We start from the raw sequence: 27,972 nt of genomic DNA on the forward strand, positions 1-27,972 counted from the left end.
AGGAAATGTAAAAATGATGGATGGGCTGTGTGTTAAAAACACCACGGAGTCAGTAATCCATAGTTATTAATGGAAGGCATGATACATTCCTTCACTGCTGAATTAAAAAGCTGCAGCTTCCTCTGTTCCCTCCTTGTGCAAGACATAAAAATCAGCGTGTTGTAAAGGAATATCCTGTCACTGCGCGGGAGTCTGTCCCTAAAGATTCTGTACATACACAACAGAAGGGGGTGGGTGGGGGGGGGACAGGGAGGAGGGAGGGAGGGCGAGGCTTTAGGTAGGTCTCAGATAACAATGTGGTTGTTGTGTGGAGTATGTAGGAGCCCTGACAATACAGCTGCTGCCTGTTGCCGTCCCTTCACCTCTTATCCTCCCCCCCCCCCGCTCCTGTTGGAGGAACACTGAAAGGACAGAACGACTCCACAGAGGAAGATTGTTTCTGAATCATATGAGGTAACAATTGCAAAGTGGTCTCATGGTTTTATGTGGTACAAATAATTAATATATTAGACTTGAGAATAAATGGAGGGCTGAGTCGTCTCAGAGGTGCCGGGAGCCGGGAGCGGAATAATCTGCAGACCGGATGAAGGTAAAGGTGACCTCATCCAAAGCCTCTTTGACAGAGGGGTGACTTGTTCATTTATCTTCTTCACTCACACACACACACACGCACACGCACACACACACACACACACACACACACACACACACACACACACACACACACACACACACACACACACACACACACACACACACACACACACACACTGGTTGAGTTTTGCAGATGAGCAATTCTGTAGTTACAAACTGTAACTCTGGATTCCATGAGTGAAACTGCAGCCCTTCTCTGTTGGGTTTATTCTTTTATCCCAGGACTGAATACATTTTTATGCACGTCCATATTTGGTCGCAGCCTGACACACAGTCTCACCTTTTGCATAAATTACTTTGCAATATTAAAAATGGCTCCCAAAAAATTTTTTTTTGCAGGAGAGCTGTGCCTGTACTCATGCTCAGGGGTTATGAATGTAACTAAAATGACTATTCTTTGGATGTGTGTCATGGTCTACACACTGAATTTCATTTCCCTTGTTGTTTTTTTTCCATGGAGGTAATTGTTTTGGTGGCATTGGTTGGTCTGTCCGTTGCAGGATTACACAAAACTAGCTGATAGAATTTCATGAGCTTCTGGTTTTGTTCCTGAGCTGCAGCCGCTTCACCTGTTAAACACCCAGAGAGTTTAAAAAATGCAACTTTGGCAAGTCTGGACAGACCCCTGAGTGACTCCTGATGGTTGCTCTGGACTTCCGCTCCAACATGCAGTCGAATAAACCAAGACACCAGCAGGACATGAGGGAAGACGTGTGTTAGCATATATATTAGCAGCAAGACGCAGCAAAGTTGTACCTTTGCTCTGCCTAACCTCCTCCAGACCAGCGAGACCTGTTCAGAACGGCAACTCCAGCCCCCCCCCCCCCAATACAAAGACCCCCTCCAAACATAATGTCTACCCCGCTGTTCGATTCACTGTGTGCACAAACTGTCCTGATGCAGAGCAAGAGACACACCAGCTGTCAAGCTATGTTCACAATCTGCACTCAATGCGCTCCGGCCTGCACGGACATTTACATACTTTTCTTTGTGTTCTGTGCAAATCAGGTCATGGTGATTTGGCAGAATCCTGTCTAGTTCTGCTCCTTTCTACTCCTCAGGGCCATGCTGTCTCACATGCACCTTGGTGATGGTAAGAAACAGTCTCAGCTACTGGGGGGAGGACAGATAGGGGCGACCCAGGAGATGATGCAGGGATTGAACGGACGGTGTCGACTATGAAGACGTCCCATATCGTTTTCATTTAGGTTTCCTCGTGCTCCTCCGGTAAAAAGCTGCAGAAAAACCGGAGCAGCTTGTAGGGTCTCAAGACAATCTATAGGCAAAGTGAAACCATTTGTGGAGCCCATGCAGCAGGTGGGCATGGATTAAAGTTTCTCCAGGGATAAACCGATACTGATTGCCTTACAGTTTATATGATGTACGTTAGGTGAGGCTGAACAGCATAACACACTGAATTCATTGGTTCCCCATAAAGAAAATCACACATTTAATTGGTAATACAGGCCTGGAGGGGTGACGGACACGACTCCATCAGTAGATATAATCACTAAGTGGATTCCTATCACGTAGCATTTGCAGCATTCCCATATGGAGCAACTGGTAAAGCCAGATTATACCAGTTTGTGTAGATGAGAGGCTCTGGTATTACCAGTGCTCCCAGCATGAGATCACATGAACCTTGCAGCTCAGTCTATTAGCAGTAACCTCGATGGCTTTTATGGTAAATCATGTATGCATCAGTTCAAAAATACAATTTAAACTGAAGATGAAAATCACTTCTCAGCTAAAAATAAAGCAGACTTCACCTCCTTCTCTGTGGAATAAATACTATTCATATTTCAATGAAAAAAGTCACATTCACTTTCTAAAAACATCATTTTGTGTTCATTATGAGGGAAATTCTTCCCGCCTTGTAGCTCAGTCATCTAGAAAGGGCGTCGGCTTGCCCCGTTGGTAACACACACACACTAATAAGCTCAGTAACAATAAACCTTAGTCGGCTTTAACCAGTGAGCAGCCAACAGCTGACGCTACAAAAACAAATCCCTCAATGGAAATAAATTCATTATGCATAGACAGGAGTGATCTTTTTACGGGGAAAGTTTCACATTTTGAGGTCAGGTCTGATCCCAGGAGATTGAACGGAACTGATGTGAAATGAATCGATGGGCCTGTTGGACGCAGGAGGAGCAGCTGACACGAGGATGAGCACAGATAATGAGTTATAACCGCTGATCTATGACACTGAGGTCTCCAGACTTCTTCCATCGGAGGGGGGGTCAGAGGAGGCAGGGGCTGCAGACCCTCCCCCACTACCTACTTCCTGTTTTCAATGGTTTTCTACTCGCCCCTGCCTGCACAATACGAGCTGTGTCATTCCAGAGTTACTTGTTGCAGCCATAAAACCGTGACTGCTGGCATTCAGATCATTCTTATCTTCCCTGCTGCGTCTTATCACATCTAGCAGGAGAGCCCACATCAGACACACAGGAAGTGGTGGAAAGTCACAAATGCAGTCATTCAAGTTCCATCCTGAAAGAACAAGTCAGAGTTGAATGATTCCACTGATTCCTGTCTTCTTGTCCCGTTGGGGGTCGCCACAGCGTCTCATCTGTCCTCTGCATCCTCCTCTCTAAAACCAACTGCCCTCATGTTTTCTGTATAATAAGACATCTCAGAGAGGCATTTGACATCATATTTACCACACAAATATATAATATATGGTCAGGTTATTAAATACAACCCATTATTATGAATTCAACTACATAGAGTACATATAGTACTAAAAAACACCCTTCCCCGAATCAACTAAAATTAATACAGTGTAGATGATAATGCATTAATAATAATAATAATAATAATAATAATAATAATAATAATAATAATAATAATAATAATAATAATAATAATAATAATAATAATAATAATAATATAATAATGAGGCATATTTCAAATGTCATTTCTCATAACTTTAATGAAAGTTTAAAAAAAAAAATCACATTATGATCTTTCATATACTGAATATTAGTAATCTGAATACATTCTGGTACTTCATGTGTGATCTTTATACTCTCTATCATCAATACATTTTTGTTTACTTGTCTTCATACATACACTTCAATGTAAACTGACTCCAGACAGCATAAATAATGAAATTACTATGGCATCCTTACATGTAAGCAGGCCATTCATCAGTATTTTCAAACTAAAACAATCCTTGCAAAAAATATGTTTCAATTCAATTTTGCTTTTTCAATAAGGAATTTTGACACTGTATGTGTCACACTCTTGGAATACATGCTGACAGGCTTTTGGCATTACCCAGTTAATACATACAGTACAGTATATTTATTAATTATTTATTGAAGCAGAGTGATCCTACAGTGACCTCTAGTGGCTAATTAGAAAAAATCTCACAGTTTTTTCCACCAGTATTTTTCAAACAAGTATTACCCTTAACAGTCCAGATGATTCTAGCTCATCAGACCATCACAGAGTAGACCAGAGATTAAACCTCCATCTTCATCCATCAGCAGACATCAGTGATCATGCAGAAACAGTCTCTTTCTAGATGTTGGTGGAGATTCTCATTCATCGGCTCATGGTGATCCTCGAAGGTTAAATCTAAAGTGGATATTTCTCTCTTTTCTTTCCTGCATAAGTTCAAAGGTCATGTTGCTGCTGGTTCATCGGGGTGAATGCTTGCAGTCTTCCTCATAGAGATTAAGCCTTGAAGGTAACCTTCATCACACTGGTTGCACAGACACTATAAATAAGCCTCACTTGTGTCTGGTAGCTCACGGGCCTGGAGCTTATCTGCTTTTACTGTAGTGTGAAGAAGCTTAAGTCAGTGTCAATATGCCTCAGTGAACATGAGTGGAGTGTGATTAGCAGCTGCAACAGGCTGAATGCCTGAAACAAATAAAAACTAAATAAAAACGTGTGAGAAATTTCCTGTGTTTTATTCAAAAGTTTGAACAGCTGCAACTTGTTGGGCACCAGTGAAGCTTTTATGGCCAGAGAATTAGAGACAAATTACTTTTTAGCATCGTGTTTTTGGAACATTTTGTGGACTTCATTAAATATTCAACATCCTAAACTGTGGATTTTAGGGTTCTTCCATTGTAATGGTGCGGAATTTTAAACATTTAATGTTTAGTTTTATATTGATCATTTTCTTTTCTTTCACAAAACACAATTAGTTTAACATTCAGCACAGATAAAGATGACATCACCATTTCTATCTGAGCCTCAATCCATCCATCCATCCCATTTGACAACAGGAAAGAGGCGGGGTACACTCCCGACTAGTCGCCAGTGCGTCACCAGTGCATCGCAGTACCACGCAAAAGACAAACCACTACTCAGCCCCACACTCACACCTACGGTCAATTTATAACCCCCTCAGACACGGGGAGAGAACATAGAAACCCTACACAGACAGAACAGAAAGAACCATAAGGAGAAGAAAAAGAAACACAATGAATTTAAACCGGCTCAATCTTTTCTTACACCAACAAAAAAATAATAATTCACACTTGGTTTTAAAGCCCCGACGCTCAGAGAAAGAAGATGTATGAGAAAATCAGAATCCATGAATCCTTTTGTTCTCTGCTCGGATGTCGCTTTGTTTATCATTCAGAAAAATTAATTAAATGAGATTTTAGAAGAAAAAAATAAAGACACTTTTTTTTTGGTTTTTTTTTTTTGGTAAAAATATTTACCTCAAAGCCTTAAAAGAATGAAACTCACACCTCAGGCAGTGACTCAGGCTGATAGCCCCACCTGTCTGTTGTATGGTCAGCCTCACACCTACAGCCAGACAGGTGAGTGTGTGTGTATGTGTGTGTGTGTGTTGTTCTGACTGGATGACTGTACGCTGAGGCGATAAGGGCTGGGTTTCTATGGCCCGGATCTGGACCTTGCTCCCTGTTAGAGTTTCACAGGCTCAGGTGGAGTCCTGCTGCTCACCTGCTGTTTCAGGAAATGAGTGTTTGAACCGCTGCAGGAGCTCCAGGCGGTAAGTTTATTAATGATGCTGGAGAATGTTTAGAGAATTAATCCACCAGCTGGTTTATAGACACATAAATATATCTTTATTAATAGAGCTGATATTAACACGATTATTTATAAGTCATAATAGAGTTAGAACAGGGTGAAGCATAGGTGACTGTTAGGATATGAGGAAGTAACAACAGCAGAAGTTATAAGTAATGTATGTTTTATGTGTGTGAATGGATGATGGAACGCTAAAAAGAACAGGATGTGAGACGAGGTTGTAAATTTAATTCAAGCATCAAACTTTAAATAATAGATTAGAAACGGTGACGCTATTTAAGCATGTCATCAATGTTCGATGCTCGTCTTCTATTTATTTACCTCTAGAGATCTGATTTCATTCAGCATCTACTCTCTGTAATAATGACTTTACACCTCGAGCATGGAATCTAACTAACACAAATTATATTTTCATTTTACAAATCTGGAGGTTTAACAGCTGAATGAATTCATGATTAAACCTTCACAGCTGTCTTTCTTTCTTTTATCTTCCAGGATAACAACACTAGCATGAATGTTTCCTGGGATTCATGGCTTAACCTCTTCATCTGTTTACTGCTTTGTGCAACTGGAGGTCAGCATTCATGTGTTTATTTTAAATTAAGTCTATATAAACCTGCCAAACTGGAAAATATCAATCTAGAATTGCCCAAATTGTTAAAAACTAGCTTTTTTTCCTGCATGCTGAACACAATATTTTCAGGTTGCAGCGACTGCTAATCTTCTTTAAAAGAGCCACGAGGTAAATGACGGGACAGGAGGATGATAGTTTTTGTGATCCCTTCCCAATCCCGCTGTCAATGATTTTTGAAATGTTTCTGCTTCCTCCAAGCCACAGCATGTCAAGCAGGCGGTTATTAATCATTACCCTTGGTGTTTTCTGCAATAAGACACTGAACTAAAGCGAGGTGTCGCAAATCTAATCAGCGTTTTCCCGTCACAGTGTAAACAGACTCCACTTAAAGGATGCAAGAATAACTCTAGAAAACATCCAACTCAGAGTTTTAGTCTTTGTTCAGTACTGATTGATGTGTGTTTGAGTTTCAGTCATTCCAAAAGCCAACAATACCAATCAGTTGGCCTTTGTGATATTTACATACCTTAAACAAACCGAAGCACTGATTGAACAAAACGCTTTCTGCTTGATTTTCTCACTTTGCATTCCGTTTCTTTATTTACTGCCGTTGCTTCACTCTTGCAGCAAAGTGAACACCAGCAAATAGCTGGCAGCGGAAACTATGGAGCAGTTCAATACTGACTGAACTAAAAACCGATGTGTTGATTAATCAATAAATAGTCATGCAGTTTAATTCCATCAGTTTTAATTCAATCAGTACAACTATTCCATTAAATAAACATTACACCTCATTCACATTATTCCATCTCCTGATGGCTTCTGTTACAATATCAACTAAATAAATAAATGAAATGAACATCTAATAAAATAATACATGAAATTAAAAAAAAAATCTATATTTTTATATTTATGCTCTATATTTTTATTTCTAGCGCTGTCACAAGACTTCCAGCTGCAGCCACTGAATTCCTCAGTGCTCCAAGGATCAGATGCACGGTTTAACGCCACAGTTCACGGAGAATGGCAGGTCATGACCTGGCATGTGAAAGGCTTTCTGGTCCTGTCCGTCTCCACCCGCACCGGTTTTAACGTCACCTCATCATCAGAACAGTTTTCTGCCAGATACTGCTCCAATGGGGACGTGGACTGTGTGGAGTTCACCATCCATAACGTCACCCGCAGTCAGGCGGGGCCGGTCACCTGCATCGTGCTCGGGGAGTACGGATCTAAGACGGCACAACTTCAGGTACAAGGTAAGGCTTGTGGCGCCCTTTTGACCTTTGACTTCATACAGGTTGCATAAAATCTAAGTTCCTGTTTAATGTGCACCACCCTACTGATTTGAGGGGCAGGGCCACATGGAAGAAAAACAATGACTCACACCCACACACATATTGACAATTTGTGATGAATTCGCCTAAAATACATGTTTTTGGTGGTGGGAGGAAGAACCTGGAGAGAAGGAAGGAAATATAACCACAAAGTAAGAAATTAAAACCCAGAAAACTTATTACTGTGAATCAATGGCCCGACCCACTGTGGCACTGTGATACCCAATACCCTACTCAGTGACAAAAAAAAAAAGAATCTTCATATTTTCAGCTACAAATTCACCTCAATTCAAGGCCGTATCACTCTTATTTGTTCTGTCACAGTCGTACATTTTCTGCGAGCCTGGTAAAGTTTAATATTCTGGAGCATCAGATGTTGAGGATTCATTTTGCTGTGTGTAAGCTCTCATGGGGACATCATTCTGTCAACTGTAGACATTATCCATGAAGTACAAAGTAAAAATCTGGTAATGACAAAGAATCCTTTCAAAACTATAATGATTCCGATTACAGCCAAAATCTGACTGGTTGTATCTCTGCCTCACCGAAATCTATTCATAATACTTGATCCTTGGTTCTTTTGCTGTCAGGATGACAGCAGGAGAACCAACAGCCTCCCCAACAGAGGCATCAATTCAGCTCAGTGTTTACACACACACACACACAAACCACTAACAAGGAGTGTAATGACCAGAATGTCCTCTAGGGGGCAGTAGTGAGCGCTGTTCAGCAGCTTCCGGTAGACTACTGGCTTCAAATCTACATAAAATGAGGGAACACTGCTCAAAGTTTACACCTGACTTAGTCAACCACACACAAACACACAAACACACAAACAGTAGGGCTCATTATCTCCTCATCACCTTCAGACCTGCTGCTCCTGACTGTCGGCTCCTTCCAGCTCAGTTAATTCAGGGAGGGGGGGGGGGTAATTAAAAGCAAAGTTGCTCTGTTGGACTGTGTGGACGGACTTATCTTATCTACCAGGATTCACACAATAATAAACAGACACAACATACCATTTTCACATGAATATAAAGTAGGTGAGTACCATCTGTGTTGGATTAAAACAAAAACATTTTAATGTCCGTATTGACTCATCATGAAGAACCTGACTTCATACCTTAATTTGCTCTGTCTGGAGATTTATATCACATTAAAAAAGATTATTCCTTCATCTGTATCCGCACTAAATGTAATAATGATCAACGGAGGAACAAGCCAACAAATGAACTGATGTAAACACAATACCCCTGGTGTTCATTTTAACATAATATGCACGTAATATAGCATCAAATTTTATTATACACTAAAGGTTTCTGGAGATAGATTTCTAATTGTAGCTGAAGTTTATTGTGTTAAGGCACAAATAAGCAAAAGCACAACTTTAGTTTATTAGTGCTGTCTTGATTGGCCCATTGATCAAGCATGTCAGCAACAGGTAACCCACCACATCCAATTATATTCATGCAGGTGTAATAATGTTAAAATACACCTCATTAGTGCATCAATATCCTGGATCAGTACCCTGGGTTTGTATCCTGGGTCAGTACCCTAGGTCAGTCTCCAGGGTCAGTATCTTGGATCAGTAACCTGGATCACAATCCTGGGTCAGTATCCTGGGTCACTACCCTAGATCTGAATCCTTGGTCAGTCTCCTGGGTCAGTATCCTGGGACAGTCTCCTGGGACAGTCTCCAGGGTCAGTATCTTGGGTCAATCCCTTGGGTCTAACCTCGTCTGTCTCTGCTTCTGTTGCTCAGAGAGTGGTACAGTCAGCATTATGGGAGGAAATGTGACGGCGGTGCAGGATGACCAGGTGGAGTTCCAGTGTATGACATCCGGTTGGTTCCCTGCTCCCAACATCAGCTGGTCTCTCAACGGGGAACCTGCGAGCAGCAGCCTGTACAACACCACCAACACTCCTGACGGGGATGCCTTTAACTCCACCAGCGTCCTGACCTTCCAGGCGGTCAGAAACACCACGGTGGTGTGTTGGGTGACTGTACCAACACTGCCAAACCCAATATCCAGCTCTAGCTTCTTGGCGGTCGGTAAGAAGATCATAGTGTTGTCTCCTTGAAGCCTGTCTGCCTCTGCTGGATGGGAGATGTAATAGTTAGCATAATGCAGATAATGAGGAGTTATGGTAGATTAGAGACCTCTATGGATAAACAGCACCACAGCATGACTCAATGTGTTGTTCTCGATCATTAGCATCTTCCATCAGGATGTATAATGAAAGTGTAATGATCCTTCTCTACGTTTGAAGCAAACGTATCAGAGATGTTAGACTACAATCAGTCTCTTTAGAAATTTAAGAACAACATAGCTCTCCTTTTCTTCTTGTATTCAGGGTTTTTAATTCAACAATAAAAATCTCTAAAGTCCTTCAAGTCTTACGCTCTTAATCCTGGTCTTTCTGGCACGAATAGTTCCCAAACCTCCTAATTGGACAGTGCTGATAGCCGTAGTCGTGTCCTTCGGAAGTGCTGGTCTTCTTGTTCTGCTCATCTATGGAATCATCTTCTGCTGCAGACGCAGGAAAGAAAAAAGTAAGGCCCTCATTATATCAATCAGATTTAATCTACTCTTTAAATTTCACAGATTTAAGTTTATTTTGACCTTTTTTGTAAAGTTCTGAAATAATAGGGGTGGTAGTAGCTCAGTCCACTGGGTCATCCCTAGCCCAAGAACCTTTCCCCAAGGGGATTATTAAAGTACATTTCTTCTTCTATAAAACTGATGTTGATGTGTTGAAAACTGTATATTAACCAATCTCTCAAATTTCTCCAGAATCCAACTATCAAGACGAAATGACGTAAGAAAACATAAATATCTCCTTACATTTTTACGTTATTTTTACGTTGGTAACAAGTTGGGTCGTCGTTTGTCCTTGTGCGTAGTAAGAGAGTGAGGACTCAGAGTCAGATAAGTGCTGTCAGTGTACCCGGGCAAAGGCAAGGCCAAGTGAATGCAGCATACGTGATGGAGGGTCAAACAAGTAAGACTGAATGCAAACACACTCAAGGTTTTAAATGAAAACAGCTTATATGTACAACCACTCTCCATTCTCTCCTCTCTATTCATAGATGTTGCTCCCAGCGAACACTCTGACAGTGGATTTTCCCAAACAAATGGCAATGAGGTAGAGTTTCCCAATGACAAATAAGGAAGAGACGTCACAGAGAGTGAGAATAAAGATGTCTCTGTGACTATTGATAGATTATCTGCGCATTTGTTGTGCAGCTGTATTCAGGCACAATAGTGATTCAAGTAGAAAACATCAGCATGTTAGCATCAGGATAAAGCACAAGAAGCTATGGTGTATTGCCTGCGCTAGACTCCATAAAGTATAAATGAAAAAGTTATCTTTTCCCTCAGCCAGTGTGCCTCCACATGGCTTTAGATAACATGAGTGGTGACTCCAATCGATCACTTTGCCTGGTTCCATTTATGAAGAAATTACCAGCCGTGTGGATTTATTATCCTCAATCGCAGAGATGCTGATGATTATTTGTGCCATTTATCAGGCATGCTACATTTGGATAATTCATTGTCTGATCATTCACTTAATTTAAGTAAAGAATGAGGTACCTCTTAAACAAATTTATTATTTAAGTCTCCAATTAGAGCCTAGTCATTTCAAGATGATTGCCTTCCCAGCAGGGCAATATAGTTATGTAAGATTTATGTTGAAGTAGCATGGAAGAAAAAGCTTGTGAAATATGAGTCCATATTGTTTAAAGTACAAATCTCCTATTTGAAAAGCAAATGAGACGTTTTGAATAATGTGTTTTCTTTTACCCCATAGCTGCCTGATGTTGTGAACAGTAACCAAAGGGAAAATGACTATAAAATTGCCTACAACACTTTGGATGAACCAGGCTTCAGGAAACACAGACATGTCACTATCGTGTAAGGACAGACAGAGGTTCCACATTAATGAATGTTTACAAGCATCGGAAGAACCCGGCCGGCACTTTGAGGCTTAAACTCAGGATCTAAAGATTGGAGATATGTGGAAGAAGGACTGGATCCATCTGGATTAAAGATGAAGCACTACAGTAACATCAAGGCTGCTGGCGATGGAGACATAAAATACACTGACTGTCTCTGCCTGTATATAATTGTATCGCAGAATGTAGAAATCACAGTACATATGTTGAAAACACAATTAGATTAAATGCAACTGGGGTTGAGTGCAGTTATTGTATAGATATTAATTTGAGAGAATTGGCTCCAGCAACCCCCGTGACCCAGGCAAGTGGAAAAGCGTGTCGGAAAATGTGAATGAATAATTTCAGAGTAATGATGTAATATAAGATCTTATATTAAAAACTTAAATATTTTGAGTAATGTGTACATCAAAGTATTTTATATGGGAGGTTGAAGTATGTGGTATAAGATTATGGAAGTATGTTGTAAAAGACATCAAAGCATGTTGTATATAACAACATTACAGATGAGAGACTTCCTTTTTTTGCCCATTTGGAAACTTTGATGTCATGTCATGATGTCATGATTGTTTCCCTTCATTATCCAGCCTTGACATGCAGTGTTTTGTAGAGACTTTTTTGTAAAATAAAAATATAACAATACTGTCTTCTGTCATTATTTAATCACTCCTCCACTTTGAATACAGACATCTTTGTTGGTGTCGCAGTTGTAATGCAGCTCATGTAATTCACCAGAAGCTGAATGAACTGCAACGACTTGAATTTCTGTGCTTTAATTTCCTAATTCACACGTCTGTTCTTGTTTGCTTGATGTACTTTAATAGTTCACCTGCAGACCAATCCTGCTTGAATGCCATTGACCCTTTAAATTGTAAAGAAACTCACTACTCTGGATTTGTTGGGAAAGACGCGGCAGCAGGGAGAAAACAATCCAATAGGGACACACATCAGCAGTGACGTGTCTCCCAGCCAATCGATCAGGTGATAACAGGATGTTCACTGCGGCGTGACAGAGATCCACAGCAGCAGGTCCAGATAATTAGAAGCTTAATTTAATCCATGATTAGATTTAATCTTTTTCAAAGTCGCCACAGCAAAAGTCCGAGTGGACAATTATCCTCTAGTTCCAAGTTTATGAATTAATTCTTCAATCTTATAATTATTGCATGCATCAGGTTGTTGTTTTTTTTCCCAATGTGAACTAATTGGTTTGCTTTAGGTCATAATAATCTCATAGTTGTTGGATTGTGGTGCTGCCACACCCCCATTTATGGGCTCCTTGACAGCAGTTGAGAGCAGCAGCTGGTGATAAAGTTTGTAAACTGGTCCAGTCTGGCGTTTGACTTCATATCCAACAAGTTGGGACCTTTTCATCGCCATAATGAACAGAATCCAGGAAATAATGAGAGTATTTTTCTGCACACATTCCTTGCTATCCTTATTTACAGAAACGCCTCCAGATGTCATTATTCATTTGACCTTTTTTGTGGCTGTCCATTATAACAACTTGTTCTTCTTGACAGAATAATGGAATGCAGTTTGCACCAGGAGAGCCGCATGAAACACTAAACCCATCTATTTTATGGGATTTGAAGTTCCTGCTGAAGGAATACCGTTGTCTTCCTCATTATCTCTGACTGGAGTTTGTCCAGGCGGCTCAAAGGAAGCCTGACTTTGTGGAACCCCCCCCCCCTCCTGGTTTGTTGATTTGATCTTTCACACCTCTGCAAGCATCAAGCGATGAGAAGTTCTGTCAGTCTAACAGGACGATCCCTCCACGTCTCAGAAACACTAAATCTGATTACCTGCATCCATGCTGGAAATCAAATCAGCGCCAGTAATGCTCACGTCTATCTGTCTTATTTTACAGTACACGGCGTAATGGAATAAACAATGAAACACAATCTCTTTTATTCTCTCTTCTGCGTGAATAACACTGATTACTTTATCTGGCTGGGGTTTCCTGCAGAAAAAGCAAGACTGGATTATTTTTGCTTCTCTTATTCAGCGTTTTAATTTGAGCAGGTGGCAAAAATAATTTTAGAAGTTGCTCGATTGGCTCTGCTAAATACGAGCATTTACTTAAGCAGCAGGCTGGCGGTGTAATGACGTGCGGTAATGACTATTGATAAGCCATATATAGACCGACTTGTACAGTCATGCTGGCTTTCAGAGACATTCCCTAAGCAGTTTCTCCATTAGCAAATTAATCTCCCAGAGCAGACTTCAATCATCAAATTGGCTCCGAGCAGGGATGGCACACATGCCTCCTGCTGGCTGGACATAATGGAAAGTAAGGGGCTGTTTGAACCAGCTGGGCTTCATTGTGAAATATTGGTGGCTACTGATATTATCATGGAAGGAAAAATAAACTATTGCTCCAGATTGAAACCATTTCTGTTGGCAGAACCTGTATTTTTCCTCCTTCTCCAACAGACAAATGTAACAGAACTCACAGTTGTTTGACTAAACTTAGCAATGGCCCCGCATCCTGACATATTTTCAGATGAAATGTTAATTCCAGTGTTTATTATAGCCTTTTCCTCTAATCAGGTTGGTGCCGATCAAAAAAACAAAACAAAAAAACACACAACAGGAATCTGATCGACTGATGATGTGAAAAAAAAACCTGATGTTTCCCTCCAGGGGTTACACTCTCCCTCCTGCTGTGAGGTCAAGCTGACTGATCATATTAGCAATGCAGATGGGACCTGTTGGGACCTTACCTCCTACAGGATGATGCACTCATCAAAAGATGCTGCAAAAAGATGTCTCTTCAGAGAACCAGCACCAAAAATAGCAGAAAGGTAGCAGCTATTATCTATAAATGGCTCGGTAAGGTTATAAGAAAGGAGCCGGATGACAGGAAGACAGAGAGAAGCTCACACATGGTAGTAAAATAAAAATCATCAGAACCCAACAATTAGAGATGTGTTTAAGTCTTGGGATTTCCAGAATTAACTTATAAATATTAGAAGAATAACAGAAAAATTAAGAATAAAAAGTCTTTATTCTTAATTCACACTTTATTCTTAATCTGCTTTAAGCTTTGAGAAGAAATCGTCTCCATCATCTGCTTCTCCTGTGACGTTAACATTCACGCGTCGTTCATTTAAAAAAAACAACAACAAAAAAAACCCCCCAGAAGAACAAGACCAACCATGTTAAGGGTTCTCCCATCACTACCGTTGTCCTGGTAACGCCAGCAGTGATACATATAGTAGCTGTGAGAAGGAAGAGATTCTCATCACGCTGATTTCTCTTGCTGATAAACCATCTGTGCAGATATCGTATGATCCGATGTGTCGATGCACCGAAATCGCATGACTACCTCAATTAATGTCACCATGACAACCACGCACTCTAACGGGACCTCTGACGTCATCGGGTACCGGAGCCCTGGGTCATTACATCCCCTCGTTTGCGTCGTTATTTACTCCTCTCGTGTTTCGCTGCTCTGAGTCGATGAGCTGCAAATGAAAATGTGTCCGAGCGGCGAAAAGGAGTTCATGAACGCCTTCGAGCCTTCGATGCTCGACCAGCAGCGTAAAGATGGACGCCATCATCCACAACCCCAGAACCAGAAGACCTCAGATTTATTACATTACATGAGCAGTAGTTCCCAGACGGCCTCCTGATGAGACAGAATGCAGACGCTCCCACAAACAAATAAATAGCATTTGTTAATGATGGTCTGTGCTACACTTAAACAGAATGGATTTAATCTTCCATGAGTAGAAACATATTTTTGGGCAGGACTAGAGATTCTTTCATTACATTTGATTTTCTTCTCGCCTAGGATTTGCTATAAACTTTTCCAGAACGTGCAGAAGACGATCCCGATGCAGACAGAATCCTGATTAAAGAATAAGCGGGCTTGTCTTTAGAGCACGGTGTGAGGAATAGATAAATAGGTGTAACTGATCTAGAAGACTTTTAACTCTACAAACGGATGAGATTCTGGGTCTGTGAGCAAACCGAAGAAATCCATTCCCAGGGTGACGGCTGATCAATTAGTCAGCAATCGTGGCCTCCCCCCCGGGGGGAACCGGACTCCAGTGGATCTCTGACTGGCTGATTTAGAGGATGTTTGTCTCAGCCTGATTAATGGTCGTCTTCTCTCACACACGTGTGTGTGTGCGTGTGTGTGTGTGGACATACCACGTTCCTGAGCCGGATCAATGAAAGCATCTGAAGCCAACTCCATTGATTAGTAAGGGAACGCTTCACTCAGTGAGTTGCAGGTGCTTTTCATGGTCGGCCACAAATAAAAAAAGTCTGAGGCGAGTTTTAGTCTCAGACAGGAGCTCCTATTAAATTGCATTTTGACATTCTTCCTCCTACGGGTTTGACAGCTTTTGTTTCAGCGCTTCTTGTTCACTTATAAACTCTTTGTGACGTCTTTGACAGCATCGAGGTGAAGTTCCTGCCGAGGTGCGAATCAGCAGAAGAAGGAAAAGGACAGTCAAAGTTTTATTATCTCCACCGAGGAGGTCGTGTGTTTCCTCCGTCGTTCCTTTGTGTGTTTGGTGATTGCAGAAAACAACCCCTAGAATAAATTAAATGAATCAAATTTAAATTTATTATTATTAACGTTATTATTACTATTTTTAATAATTGCAATCGCAATATTTATCAAAAAACGTTAAAATTTTAATAGCCGTTAGCATTCTCCTGCCTCCCCCAACTCTCTTTCCTCCCATCCCTCCATCTCTAGGCTCCGCCCATCGGAAGTTGTGGTTCTGCTGGAGGTTTCTTCCTGTTGAAAGGCGGTTATTTCTCACTGCGGCCTTCAAGTTGCTGCTCATGAGGGATTGTTGGGACTCCAGAAATATGGAGTCGATCTAGACCTTCTCTCCTTGGAAAATGTCTCAATACAGGTTTTGGTGACGTTAAAAGAAATGAAATTGAATTGAAGTGCTGCATCGATGACAGAAGAAACTAATAAACAGATTTTAATGGAATAGGCTTGAAGGGATGCAGTAAGGGAGAAACAAAAAGAATATGCAATTCTAAGTTTTTGTAATTATAAGCACAAAAAAACATGATGGATTTTTCTTGACACTGGGGTTGAGGGCGGGTCACGTGGCAAGGAAGACTCAAGCAGATCCTGGATGCATGAATATATGTAGAGAGTTTATTTTCCATGATTAATTTTCATCTCATGCACATTTCTGCATGATAGAAGGTAGAAGATTTGCGTCACGGGCTGAGTGTCATGTTGCTCTGAGAATAAATCCCCATCATCAGTTCCGTGATTAATTGATGTCTGTGGATCATCCTGAGAGCAAAAACATCCAAACACGTGTCAGACCCTCGGAAATATGAGGCAACTCCGGAGAGAGGAGCTGGAGACGGAGGAGATCCGTGCCTATTGGCTTCGTGGAGACGCGCCGTGGAGAGCGGGGCTGCCCGCGGTATAAAAGCGGCGCGTATGAGAGCGCGGTGCGCGTCACAGAGAGAGGACCGTTCCAGCTGGGGCCACATCACAGATCACTGGCAACCAGCACCGACAGACCCCACTCGCAGAGCAGCCATGAGTGAGGTAGGTGCTTCCAGTCGGGCTTTTCCGCTCCGTGTGGTCCCCCAGAGTCGAACAGGTTCGGGTTTTGCGCACCTGGAGCTGGAGGCGCAAAGGCGCACGGGCGCAAAGTTGGATGGATTCCCTTGTAAACGTTACGCTTAGTCCAAAATCCTCAGTTTGGAATGTGTGTCGCTTTATAACCTTATCAGGAATGGGGTTAAAGTGGAGTTAACTGCTTTTAAATGAATAATTAGTCGAATTAGAATAAAAGTGACGCTTCACTGGCTTGTAGAAACAACACAGTTCAGTTATTCTTTGTGTTTTCCACGCTTTGTGATGCTGGCTGGCAAACATGCATGATGGGTAGATGCTGACGGAGGGTGAAAATGAGCTGCAGGTCAAGTGATGAGTGTTTAAACTCCAAAACGACAGCCTGTGTGACCATCAAACCCACAACCCTGGTGATAAATGTGGCTCAAACGTGACTCAACCTTGACATTTGAACCCATGCTGGGTGAAACAGAGGCGGTTTTGAGTTTGCTTACAGCTTTTAAGGAGACTTTCAGGAGGTGACGGAGTCTCTGGTGGTGTCAGGGTGGATATTAGAGGCAACAATCCTCCCATGAAAAGGATTTATTGGCAACAAACACGTCTTGTAGCCACTGAATTATTCAGGGTTGGCTGCTATAACCCACAGAAATGAAACATCCTCCCAGCAGCACAGAGGAGCAGAGACTTCATGAAGTTTATTCCCCTGAATGAAGTGGATTCAGGCGGATATTAAGACATTTTATCCTGTCCTCAGCTCCTCTGTCTGAGTGTCATTATTATATCAATAAGAAGCTGCTGTAATCATTAAATATCACCTTTTGACAAACACACACACACACAGCTCCTCTTCCCTTAAAGTGAAGTTAGCATCTTATGAATAAGAAATTGCGCACAGGAAAACACAGGAACTCCAGTAGCCTCTCACGTCGATGGATTCCAACAGAGCCGAGACAGAGAAAAGACAACTGAATGAATAATTCACTGGAAATCGATGGCCACCTCCTCCATCCTCCTCCACGCTCTACTGCCCTCACCTTTATCCTGGTAGGACTCACAAAGTTTCCCTTGAGCTCCAGCTTTCATCAGAACGGAGCTGGAATTGTGTTTATTATTTAATTTATGGTTGATTTAGATCTATTTTGTCAAATTCCTCCAACCTTCACAGAATCATGAAATAAATTTAATGGTTCTGATTCTACACAGGCAGAAATCTCTGCCTCCAAATATTTGGATTTCATTATAGCACCCAAATAATCAATATTCTAATCAGAATGAATTTGATAATGTTCCAGGATTAACGTGAAGAATGGAGGACATAAGTGTGTGTGTTCAAAAAACATCAGGCAGTTTGATGCTCGTGTAGTGAAAAGTAGCTTAAATGAGCGCCGTCACCATAGCGATGAACAGTCCTGCACTACCAGCCTCACTAACAAGCCACAAAACATGGAGAGCGAAATTAACATTTAGCAGCGCTGCATTCGGCCACAGCATAAACATTTTAATGATAAATGTACACAAATGGAGGAAATTATCAGAATAAAATCCCTGATTTTACACAGATTTACAGTAAAATACACTAAACATCATTCCTGATCGATCATTAATGACGCCTCAGTTTGGAGGTTCATGTTTTTGTGTGTCTCTTGTGATCCCAGTACAACAAAAAACAACACAACAACACAATATGACACATTTCTAATTGTGCTTTTTGTCTTTACATGGTGATCTGGGGTTTAAATCCTTTATTTAATCCTTTATGTGGTTTGACATCATTTTAATTACTGCCAAATAGAATTTAAAAAAAAAAAGAAAGAAGGTGATTTCCACACAGACTCACCTGTATGGGTGGCACCAGGTGAGACAATGCCTGGGTGACTCAGGAGCTAACCATGCTAATGTGGTGTGACTGTGATGATCACTTCTTAGGGCTGGTTTTGTTGTTTTCCAACAGGAAACTGTTAAACTGCCCTAAACAAGCCCTAAACTGATTTTTAAAAAAAAGTCCACAAAACAGATATTTTCTTTTATATCTTCCTCCAAAATTGTACGATTTTTCAACATTTTCTCTATTTCGTTAAAATGTACTCGATGCGAGTCAGGGTTCTGGTGCGGATCCAGGATCTCAGTTATATCTTTTTTTTAAAAGAATGCATGTTTATAACATTACAATCCTAACCCCCTAGAGAATGTTCAAAACTATCAAAATAAGAGTCATGTTGTAATGAACTAAAAATTCTTAACATTCATTTCATGATATCTGACATTTCCTAGCCTGTAATCCTCTCCAGGTTAATTTCAGTAGGCTGTGCTTAAATGCTGCTCGACATTATATTTGCAGGATTTCATTGGTCTAATGGATGTAAAGTAATTCTACATGGATGTTGATTAAATTGCAATTGTTTATTTATCTGTACAAATCCTGTTTAAATGCTTGCAGGCCGTTGGCAGCATTAACGGAGGAGATCCAGTCTTTCAATCAATGCATCATTAAATGGTCTCCTGCTGGGTTCACTTAGCCCGTCCTTTAATTATAGTGAGAGCGGCGGCTCCTTGGCACCACCGTTTGTTCCATCATCCAAAGCGGACTACAGCGCCTTTTTTAGTATTAAATTAATGAGATAAGAGTGTTAAAAGTTGCTGATCAATGAAAAAAAAAAAAGGACAACAGGCTGAGTCAGCAAATTCCTTAAAACTCTCTTCTGCTGACTGAAGACTAATCAAGTGATTGAGATCTGCGCCGAAGCGGTGATTAAAAAGAGAAATCCCAGCACTCTGCAGGAAATGTTCAAACGTCATTTAGCTCCTACTGAGTTTGTGATTTTTTTTTTTCTTCTCCTCTCACCGCACTCTAAAAACGTTCTAATCTGCAATTCTCTGAGGTTTGCGGTGAAGCATATAGACTGACCCCAATCCTGCTTTAAACAATGAACAGAGATTACATTGAAATAATCTGTAATCCACCTAAACTGTCAGCAGACTTCGGCGGTGCCTTCGCTGTAACGTGGCCTCGGGGGTAATCCCGGATTCTCCTGAGGGAAAACGTCAAACATCGGCGAGCGAGGGGTGAACAGTCAACACGGGAGAAAATAGAGCATATTAGACTTAAATTACAGAGATGGGATTAGAGCTCTAGTAGCATCTACCGAGTCTTTTAACCTGCAGCTTTATGATGACACACCTGATCATACATTTAAAACACAATGCAGAGGGCATGACTCCTGATTTCAAGTGGCTTTAAATTATAAACAGATTAGAAGTATTTTGTTTGGCAGAACAATAAAAATGTGGTTGATAAATCTTTTAGATTTACCTCCAATATCGCTACTGAAATTTTAAGAAGTATCCCAAGTCTGGTCATTGTCAGCCAATTAACAACAGTCTGCAGTAAACAGATATTTATACAGAGTACAGCAGATCTGCTGGTAAAAATAAACGGCAGTGGCCGTCCGTGACATTAGAGAGGGACACATACGGTACATGTGACTGCAGTGTGCACGCCAGACCACTAGGTGGCGGCATCGCAGATTAAGATCACAGAAAAGACACACCTGAAATGTCATTGTCGTGCAAATAAACAGCAAAAATGCTGTTCACGTCAACCACCTTTTTTTTTTTTTGTTTGTTTCTCCTGCATTGACAATGAAGGTCATGTGACCGTGATGACATCGTAACGCCATCACCGTTGGTTCATGGCTGCTCAGTGGCGTCACTTCCGTCGCCGGTGGCGGGAATCTGCTCGGGATTGTGATGCTGTCTGTGACCCAGTTTTCTCCCAGTTAAATTGTTAATAGATCCAGAGTGCAGCCTGGAGTTCCTCTGGGAAATAAGATCCAAAAATAGCTCCCGACAATGGAAGGAGGTTTATTCTCACGTTTCCTCCCGTGTCTGACGGAAACCGTCAGTCAATCAACGAGAGAAGAACGAACCAGTTGGTCTGTAATTGTGTGTGTTGCGTTTTTTTTTCAGCACCACAAACTCAAATCTCCATCCGATCCGACGTGTCATCCTAAATAATATGTTCTGTGTGTCTGAGGAGGGATGAGCTAAAATAGACTTTAAAAGGCTGATATAAATAGTTTGGCCACTTTTAGATGATTTATCAGATTCTTGTAAAAACATTCCTTCATTTTCATCTGATAAAAACTGAAATGTGAACAAAATAATCCAAATTTAAAAAATTTGCCGTTTTTGTAAAAACATCATCAGTCAGCCGTGGCGGACGTTTGTTGCTGTCCAGAATGACATCATCATTAACGATGTCATCATCACTATTTGGTTGTCGCCGAACACTCCGGTTTGCCTCCGGGGGGTAGGGTGGGGTGGGGGGTGGTGGTTGATGGTTGATGGTTGATGCCGAATCGCTACGGAGATTCTCAACTCACTGCGAGAAAAAAGCCTCTAAGTATGATGACATTAACCCCGTTGTCACGGTTACGAATACTAGAGCCTGCACCTCTGGGCGACGGTATCAGTATTGTACAGCTAATTTGGACTTCACCGCTGCAGTCGCTGTTTAAAAATGCTTCCAGAAGCAGCTTCAACGTTTTAGCTCCGTGACATCACACGTCTTTTAACCCTGCGCGAACCCAGCAAGCTCTCGCTGGATGTTCAAAGCCTAGATTAAAATTTTTAATCCTCAATTGGCTGCTCCCAATTGTAGATTAAATAGAGTACCTTGCTAAGAGAGAGGCTTAGCCTGCCCAAATCTCATCTTTCAAATCACCCTTAAAAACTATTTTTAGGACGAGCTGCGGTGTAATCGCTCGGCTTTAACTCACCATCACGATTCTTTTGTTTTGTTTACTTCCGAATGTTCTTTAAAAAAAAAAATTTATTCTAAACTTTCTTCTTCTCTTCGGTTTCTAATTTTATACCACAAAGACTTTCACTGCTTTCATGACGCCATCAAGATGAAAACCTGATAGCAGCGTGATACAACCGTGATAAGCATGGTGAACGCAGCATGATAGCAAAATGAGCGACAACACATCATTTGTTTGATTAGATCACATGATGCAAATCAAACGAGATCGACTCGAGACTAAAATGAGCCATGACAAAAATCCCTCTGAAAAGTTTCCTATAATTCCTGTGTTTTCTTGGCGTTTTCTTCTTGTTTTTTTATTTTTATTTTTACCGTAGACACATAAAGCAGCGAAACCAGCGAGACAAAAGGAAATATTGTGAAGCAAAGGGAATGGTGTAGTAGTGAGAGGTATCCCCATGCACATCAGGACTGGTTATGCAAGCTGTGACTGTATCCAGGCAGAAAGTGAGGTGGGTGGGGGGCGTGATGAGGATCCACTGTGGTGAGAAGGAAAGAAAAAGCAGCAGAGGGATTCAGCATTTAAAAGATGTGGTCACGTTTTCGCTATTTCCCTTCCCATCATGCACGTCTCCAAGTCGGAGGCGAGGGAATAAGAAACCGCTGTCCAGTTACATCTGACCCCAACCTGTGATCAGAAAGCAGAGACTCGGTCAGCAAACTGAGGCCTAAGGCGATCTTTCAGTATTTATATATATATAAATACTGAAATACTATATATATATATATATATATATATATATATATATATATATATATATATATATATATATATATATATATATATATATATATATATATATATATATATATATATATACAATATATAGAACCTGTGAGCATGAGTTCCCTTTTCACTATTGCTTTAAAACGACACGCCGCAATACCTGAACCCGCCACTAGAGGCAGACTAAACAGGAATTCTTCCTGGGGACGTAATTTCCTCCATCAAATAAGTTTGATTATGTTGACAGGCCAAATGTTTTTTGTTTTTTTTGTTGTTTTTTTCTTCAATGCTGACTTTTTCTGACATTTTGAGGCAGAAATAGTGTTTTCCCAGACTTTTATCGCAACTCATTCGCCCACCGGAGACACAAATAGCACCCACACCTTCTGTTAGCCTGTACAGGGAGTCGTTTTTAGCTCCTACGTGAACACTACAAATATTTTCTGTCTGAAATTTGACCTTATATGGAAAGATCTTAATTAAACTTAAACTCCTCTCATATTTGTTAGGTTCTCTACAGCTATGGTCCATCTGCTTTGGCTATAAAAAGCAAATTGAAGCTAAAAGAAAATGTTAGAACAGATGAATAAAGAATAAATGCGAAATGGAAAGAATGGAAAGAAACATCTAAAATTTCATCCTACAGTTTCCTTTCCATCACTGCTTGTATTGCCTTTATCTAAATAGATATCTGGATATTTCCCTGCATCCTCAGCTGCGCTGACGGCTCACTCCGAGCTTATTGCCGCTCTGCTCCCAGACTCCCACTCTGTCTTCAGCCGAACGCCGGCCTGCTTCCTGGTGGGTGGAGGTGTGATGTATGGTGCCATCGCCGTAGCAATACAGAACAGCAGCGCACGGCGAAGCAGACGAGAGTCAGCATGGTGCTGGGAGTCCCAGCGGCTTTGACTCACTTTGAGTTGTGTGTGTGTGTGTAAACAGAAAAACAGATGGACAGGCTGCCAGATAACTTCTCTTCAGCTGGCACTGTCAGAGTCCTGGGGGATGGGGGAGGGGGGTGGGGGTGTCTTTTGGCAGTGTTATTCTGCTTCGTTCCATCTGGGCTCACATGACTCAAAACTGTTTTAAAATGCAATAAAAGCACAGGGTTAATAATTCAGTTTGGGGATGGCGAGGTGGAGAGATGAAGCTTTGAAATGGGATATTCTCAAAATCAAATCACTTTGATGCTCAGCGTGATGCAATATTTTTCAGAATTATATTTCCGCGAGCAAACAAAATTAAACGTGACTGATGTAACCGAAGCTAACGCGGACGAGAGTCGGTTGTGTCCACATTCAGAAGGTCTTATTTTCAGAGCTGAGTGGTTTTTGTCGGTCCGGTGGGACGACCGGAGCAGACAGAAACAGAACATGTCCTCTAGCATGTTCAGAGTTTAACACGCAAATGATTCTTTCTTGCATCACAGCATTACTTTTTTTTTTTTTTTTTGAGTGATGGCAATCTTAAAAACATGTTGTGGAATAAAAAGCATAAGTAGAATAATGCTTTTCTGTGTTTTTCTCTGCAGAGACAAGCATCTGGAGCGATGACTGAAAAGAGCAAACCGTCTGCTGGCCAAGGTGTGTTCAGAACGTGAGGCAGAACGACGCAGAGTGTTACTGATGGATTCCTTCTGACTGATGGCAATTTAACCCTTTGGCTATATAATGCTTTCCAAGTATCATCATGAATATTTACAAATATATTTGACTCGATATATGAAAAAAAATATGACTCTGAAATGATGATCATCTCTTCAGGTTAGCTGCGACTGCAGCATTGGTCTGTTTGTAGGTGATACAATAATATGTCTATCAGAATCTCATCGCTGAGGAATCAGAATATTTTTTTTTATTCGCTCTCAGTTAAGACCCACATTCAGAAGTCCACATTTACAGTTTTATTTTACCAAAAATTCCTTCAATTGGTTTCTGAAAATCAGGCAAGGAAGAGACGAACAGGCAAAACCCAAGAAACAAACAACTACGTATATGTGGAGACCTGAAAAAGTGTGATTGTCATAATAGGACCCCTGTTATGAATAGCAGGAGGCCAACTTGAAGAGCGAGGTACATCCCATCCCTCTTACACTGTCGGACACGTCATCGGTTTGAACGTGAAATCCAAATCTTTTGAGGTATGATGCTGTTAGATGTGGAACCTGGCAGAATTAGAGTGTGTGTTTGTCACCAGCTGGTCTTCTCTCTGCTGTTAACACACTGGTAACACACTGGTAACACACTGGTGGACTCCTGTCCCGTCTCGTGGGATGATGCTCCGTCCCGCTGGCGGCGGAGGCGGCGGCGGCGGCCAGGAGGTTTCTGAAGCGGCCTGATTGAGTCTGAAAGAGGTGTGAACCGCTGGTCCTTCTTCACACCCTCACACCTCTATCTTTACCCATTCCTTTTTAATTGAGGAGAGTCGCTCAAGTCCAGTTTGCTCCAATAAAGACTTTAAAAAAGTTTCACACTCAAAGTTTGGATCTGATGACTCCAGTTCGGTCCCAGTTCCTCCTTTTAACCCTTACTTTTCCATCGCAACTCCTTTTTTTACATCAATTGCTCGCTTATGTTATGGTTCAGATTATTATCACATCAACATTAGTCGGATATTCCTGTCAGTGTTTTATATTTTTTAATTGTTATTTCGTGAAGATATATGAACATTTACACTTCTTTTAATGGAATGGGAGCCGTTGTTGATTCACGTCGCCTCTGCTAGCAATGCATTCTGGGATCTTCTAATCCTCTGGAAACAATGGAGGGATGTCTGGATGGCTGGATGACCACCATCCATCACACACACACACGCACGCACACACACACACACACACACACACACACACACACACTCCCTATGGGGGGATCAGAGGTCTTTTTTTACTGTTTGCTAATAAACTGCCTCCTTCATTTTTCACCGTCAGTGCTTCGGTTGAGCACGTCACCTTTTTAAAGTTTCATTGTGGGGGGGGGTGTGTGTGTTCTGCGGCCCGTGCCTCCATCCGTCACCTCCAAAGACTCTCCAGCTGCTTTAAAATCTCACAGGAGCCAATTTGAACGTGACCTTTACCAAAGCCGCCATGGAAATACTCCCTCTGTGGCACTTTGATTCATTCACGCAGCGGCACGTGAACCAAAGAGTCGCCGCCGCCTCCCAGAATCTCACATCCCTCTGTGGCGTAAAGGGCATCCCATCCACCCCCTCGGTTTAAAAAGGTGCGGTTTGGGGTGTGTGTGTGTGTGTGTGTGTGTGTGGCTCCTCCGATCATAAAATATGAATGGGTTTTCCTTGTCATCCAAGGGCTTCACGGTCAGCAGAAGGAGGCCGCTAAACGTGAGTAGATCGTTTTAAAACATGAAACTAACGTGCACATCTCTCACTGCAGGTCACGTGCACGAGCACACGCGCACGAGCACTGCATGCACGGATCGTGACACATCTTCCTAACCTCTCACTATTTCCCTCTTCTCTCCCCGCCCTCCCCCAGATGAGAAGAAGTGCAGCCTCCCCCAGGACTTCGACATCGACATGGAGAACCCGGAGACGGAGAAGGCGGCCGTGGCGATCCAGTCGCAGTTCAGGAAGTTCCAGAAAAAGAAGCAGGACGCCAAGTCTTAGAGAGGGAAGGGGGTCGGCGGGGGTCATCCGGGTCGTCCCCTGACCCCGCCGGCGTAGGCCCAGATTTGCATGTTAACCAAGCTGTAATGAACTGATAACGGAGGGTGTGGGGGCGGGGCTAAATAGCATCCTTGTGAAAGTGTGTAATTATTAACTTATGGTGATTATTATATACAAACAACACAGAATATTAAAACAGTTTGGGTTTCAGGATTTTAATATTTACTATAATTTTGTTACTCCTGGTTTTTTGTTTTGTTTTATTGGTTTAGTGGTTCTTCAGTGTAGCTGCAGCTACACATTTTCTTCTTCTTCTGTGGTATTTAGTGTTTTATACCCGTTTTAATAACCAGTTAAGATAATTAGATCATCCTCCTCATTCATAATCTGAACCTGGAAGTAAAGCCACACACATCAAACCCCCCCAACTTCAGTTTTCAGACCGCTTGGGGGGGGGGGTCTGTTCATGATCTCACAGATGCCAGTGCTTTCACTGTGTATGTCCCTTTTTTGGTTTGTGTGTGTGTGTGTGTGTGTGTGTGTGTGTGTGTTGTGTGTGTGTTTGTGTGATATGAACCTCTCTGTTTCGACGCCGTGCTTTGCTTCCGATTGTGTTCTTGTTCCAACGTGATTTAAGTGGCGCGCCGTCCAGACGGCTCGGCCATGCTGTACAAACACACACACACACACACACACATTATGCATGCAAGACGCAAGCTTGCACTAAAGCACACACACACACACATGCATATGATGAAACACAAATAAATAAAGACATCTGAAAGGAGTTGGTTTGCTTTGCATCATTTGAACACGTCCTGCTGCTCCTGTTCAGTTAGAAATGATTGATTACGATATATTACAATATTTAGACTTCAGTCACATGTAGAGAAAAAACTTTCTGTAGATTTCAACACAAGATGGACGTGAAACCCTCGTCTTTAATCTGATGCTGCTCCAGATACTCATCACTGGCGTTAATTCACTGAATCAGTGTGACATGTTTGGGTTGTCTGGTCTGTCAAATCATTTAAAGAAGGAACGGATCAAACAGATTGAAGCCTTTTTTTCCCCCTCTATAAGCTGATTGGAGATGAGAGCAAATATTTGAGTACTGACAGTGAAAGATGAAGGATGGCGGCGCTCAGTCACTGGGAGTTCATCCCTTTATATTCCCAGTCTTTTTTTTTAAACTCCTCAGGCCGAATCCAGATCGCCTGAGGCTACCAGATAACAGAGTTCATAAACACATCACGAGTTTCGACTTCAGATGTCGTCGTGTTGAGGAGTTGTAAAATCCTCACTGAACCAGGTTAAGATCCTCAACCTCCAGATGAAGAATCACTATTTAGAAGCTCATTTTTTACACGTGGTGACACTTCAAATTTAAATTCACCATCAGGAGCTGTGAAACTCTGGTAACATTTGAAGAGAATCAGTCCTGCTCTGTGTTTTCCCATAATTCCTTTCACCAGTAAATCCATAAATGGAAGCGATTGATGGATCTGAGAAACGGCTTTGCAAAATAACTCTTGACATCATGTGACAGGAAATGCGATTGGCCATCCATCCATATTAATATTTAGTGATTAGCTGACTTTTATGTTTGAGACAACAATAAAATAAAATAAAAATTAAAAAACAAACACGTACAGTATTTCTATACTGCTAACCTTATCCCA

The 27,972-nt window shown here is 41.5% G+C and overlaps 2 protein-coding genes across 3 annotated transcripts; both read left to right on the forward strand.

Annotated features, from left to right (window-relative positions):
- Positions 1-5,517: 5,517 nt before the first annotated feature.
- On the forward strand, positions 5,518-12,150 carry igsf5a (immunoglobulin superfamily, member 5a). Its single transcript, XM_068331711.1, has 9 exons — positions 5,518-5,638; positions 6,172-6,250; positions 7,186-7,506; positions 9,347-9,637; positions 10,019-10,138; positions 10,380-10,404; positions 10,490-10,587; positions 10,676-10,731; positions 11,398-12,150. Exons 2-9 carry the CDS (start codon positions 6,187-6,189, stop codon positions 11,503-11,505), a joined length of 1,083 nt encoding a protein of 360 aa, XP_068187812.1. The 5' UTR covers positions 5,518-5,638; positions 6,172-6,186; the 3' UTR covers positions 11,506-12,150.
- Positions 12,151-16,973: 4,823 nt separating this feature from the next.
- Positions 16,974-27,044, forward strand: pcp4a (Purkinje cell protein 4a). 2 transcript variants are annotated; one of them, XM_068331916.1, is made up of 4 exons: positions 16,974-17,087; positions 24,201-24,252; positions 25,973-26,005; positions 26,160-27,044. In XM_068331916.1, the coding sequence occupies exons 1-4, from the start codon at positions 16,977-16,979 to the stop codon at positions 26,288-26,290; spliced, it is 327 nt and encodes a 108-aa protein (XP_068188017.1). In that variant the 5' UTR covers positions 16,974-16,976; the 3' UTR covers positions 26,291-27,044. The 2 variants fall into 2 exon arrangements, with proteins under 2 accessions (XP_068188017.1, XP_068188018.1); XM_068331917.1 differs by lacking the exon at positions 25,973-26,005.
- Positions 27,045-27,972: the final 928 nt, after the last annotated feature.

This window comes from Antennarius striatus, chromosome 13 (genome assembly GCF_040054535.1).
Source record: "Antennarius striatus isolate MH-2024 chromosome 13, ASM4005453v1, whole genome shotgun sequence".
Lineage (NCBI taxonomy): Eukaryota > Metazoa > Chordata > Actinopteri > Lophiiformes > Antennariidae > Antennarius > Antennarius striatus.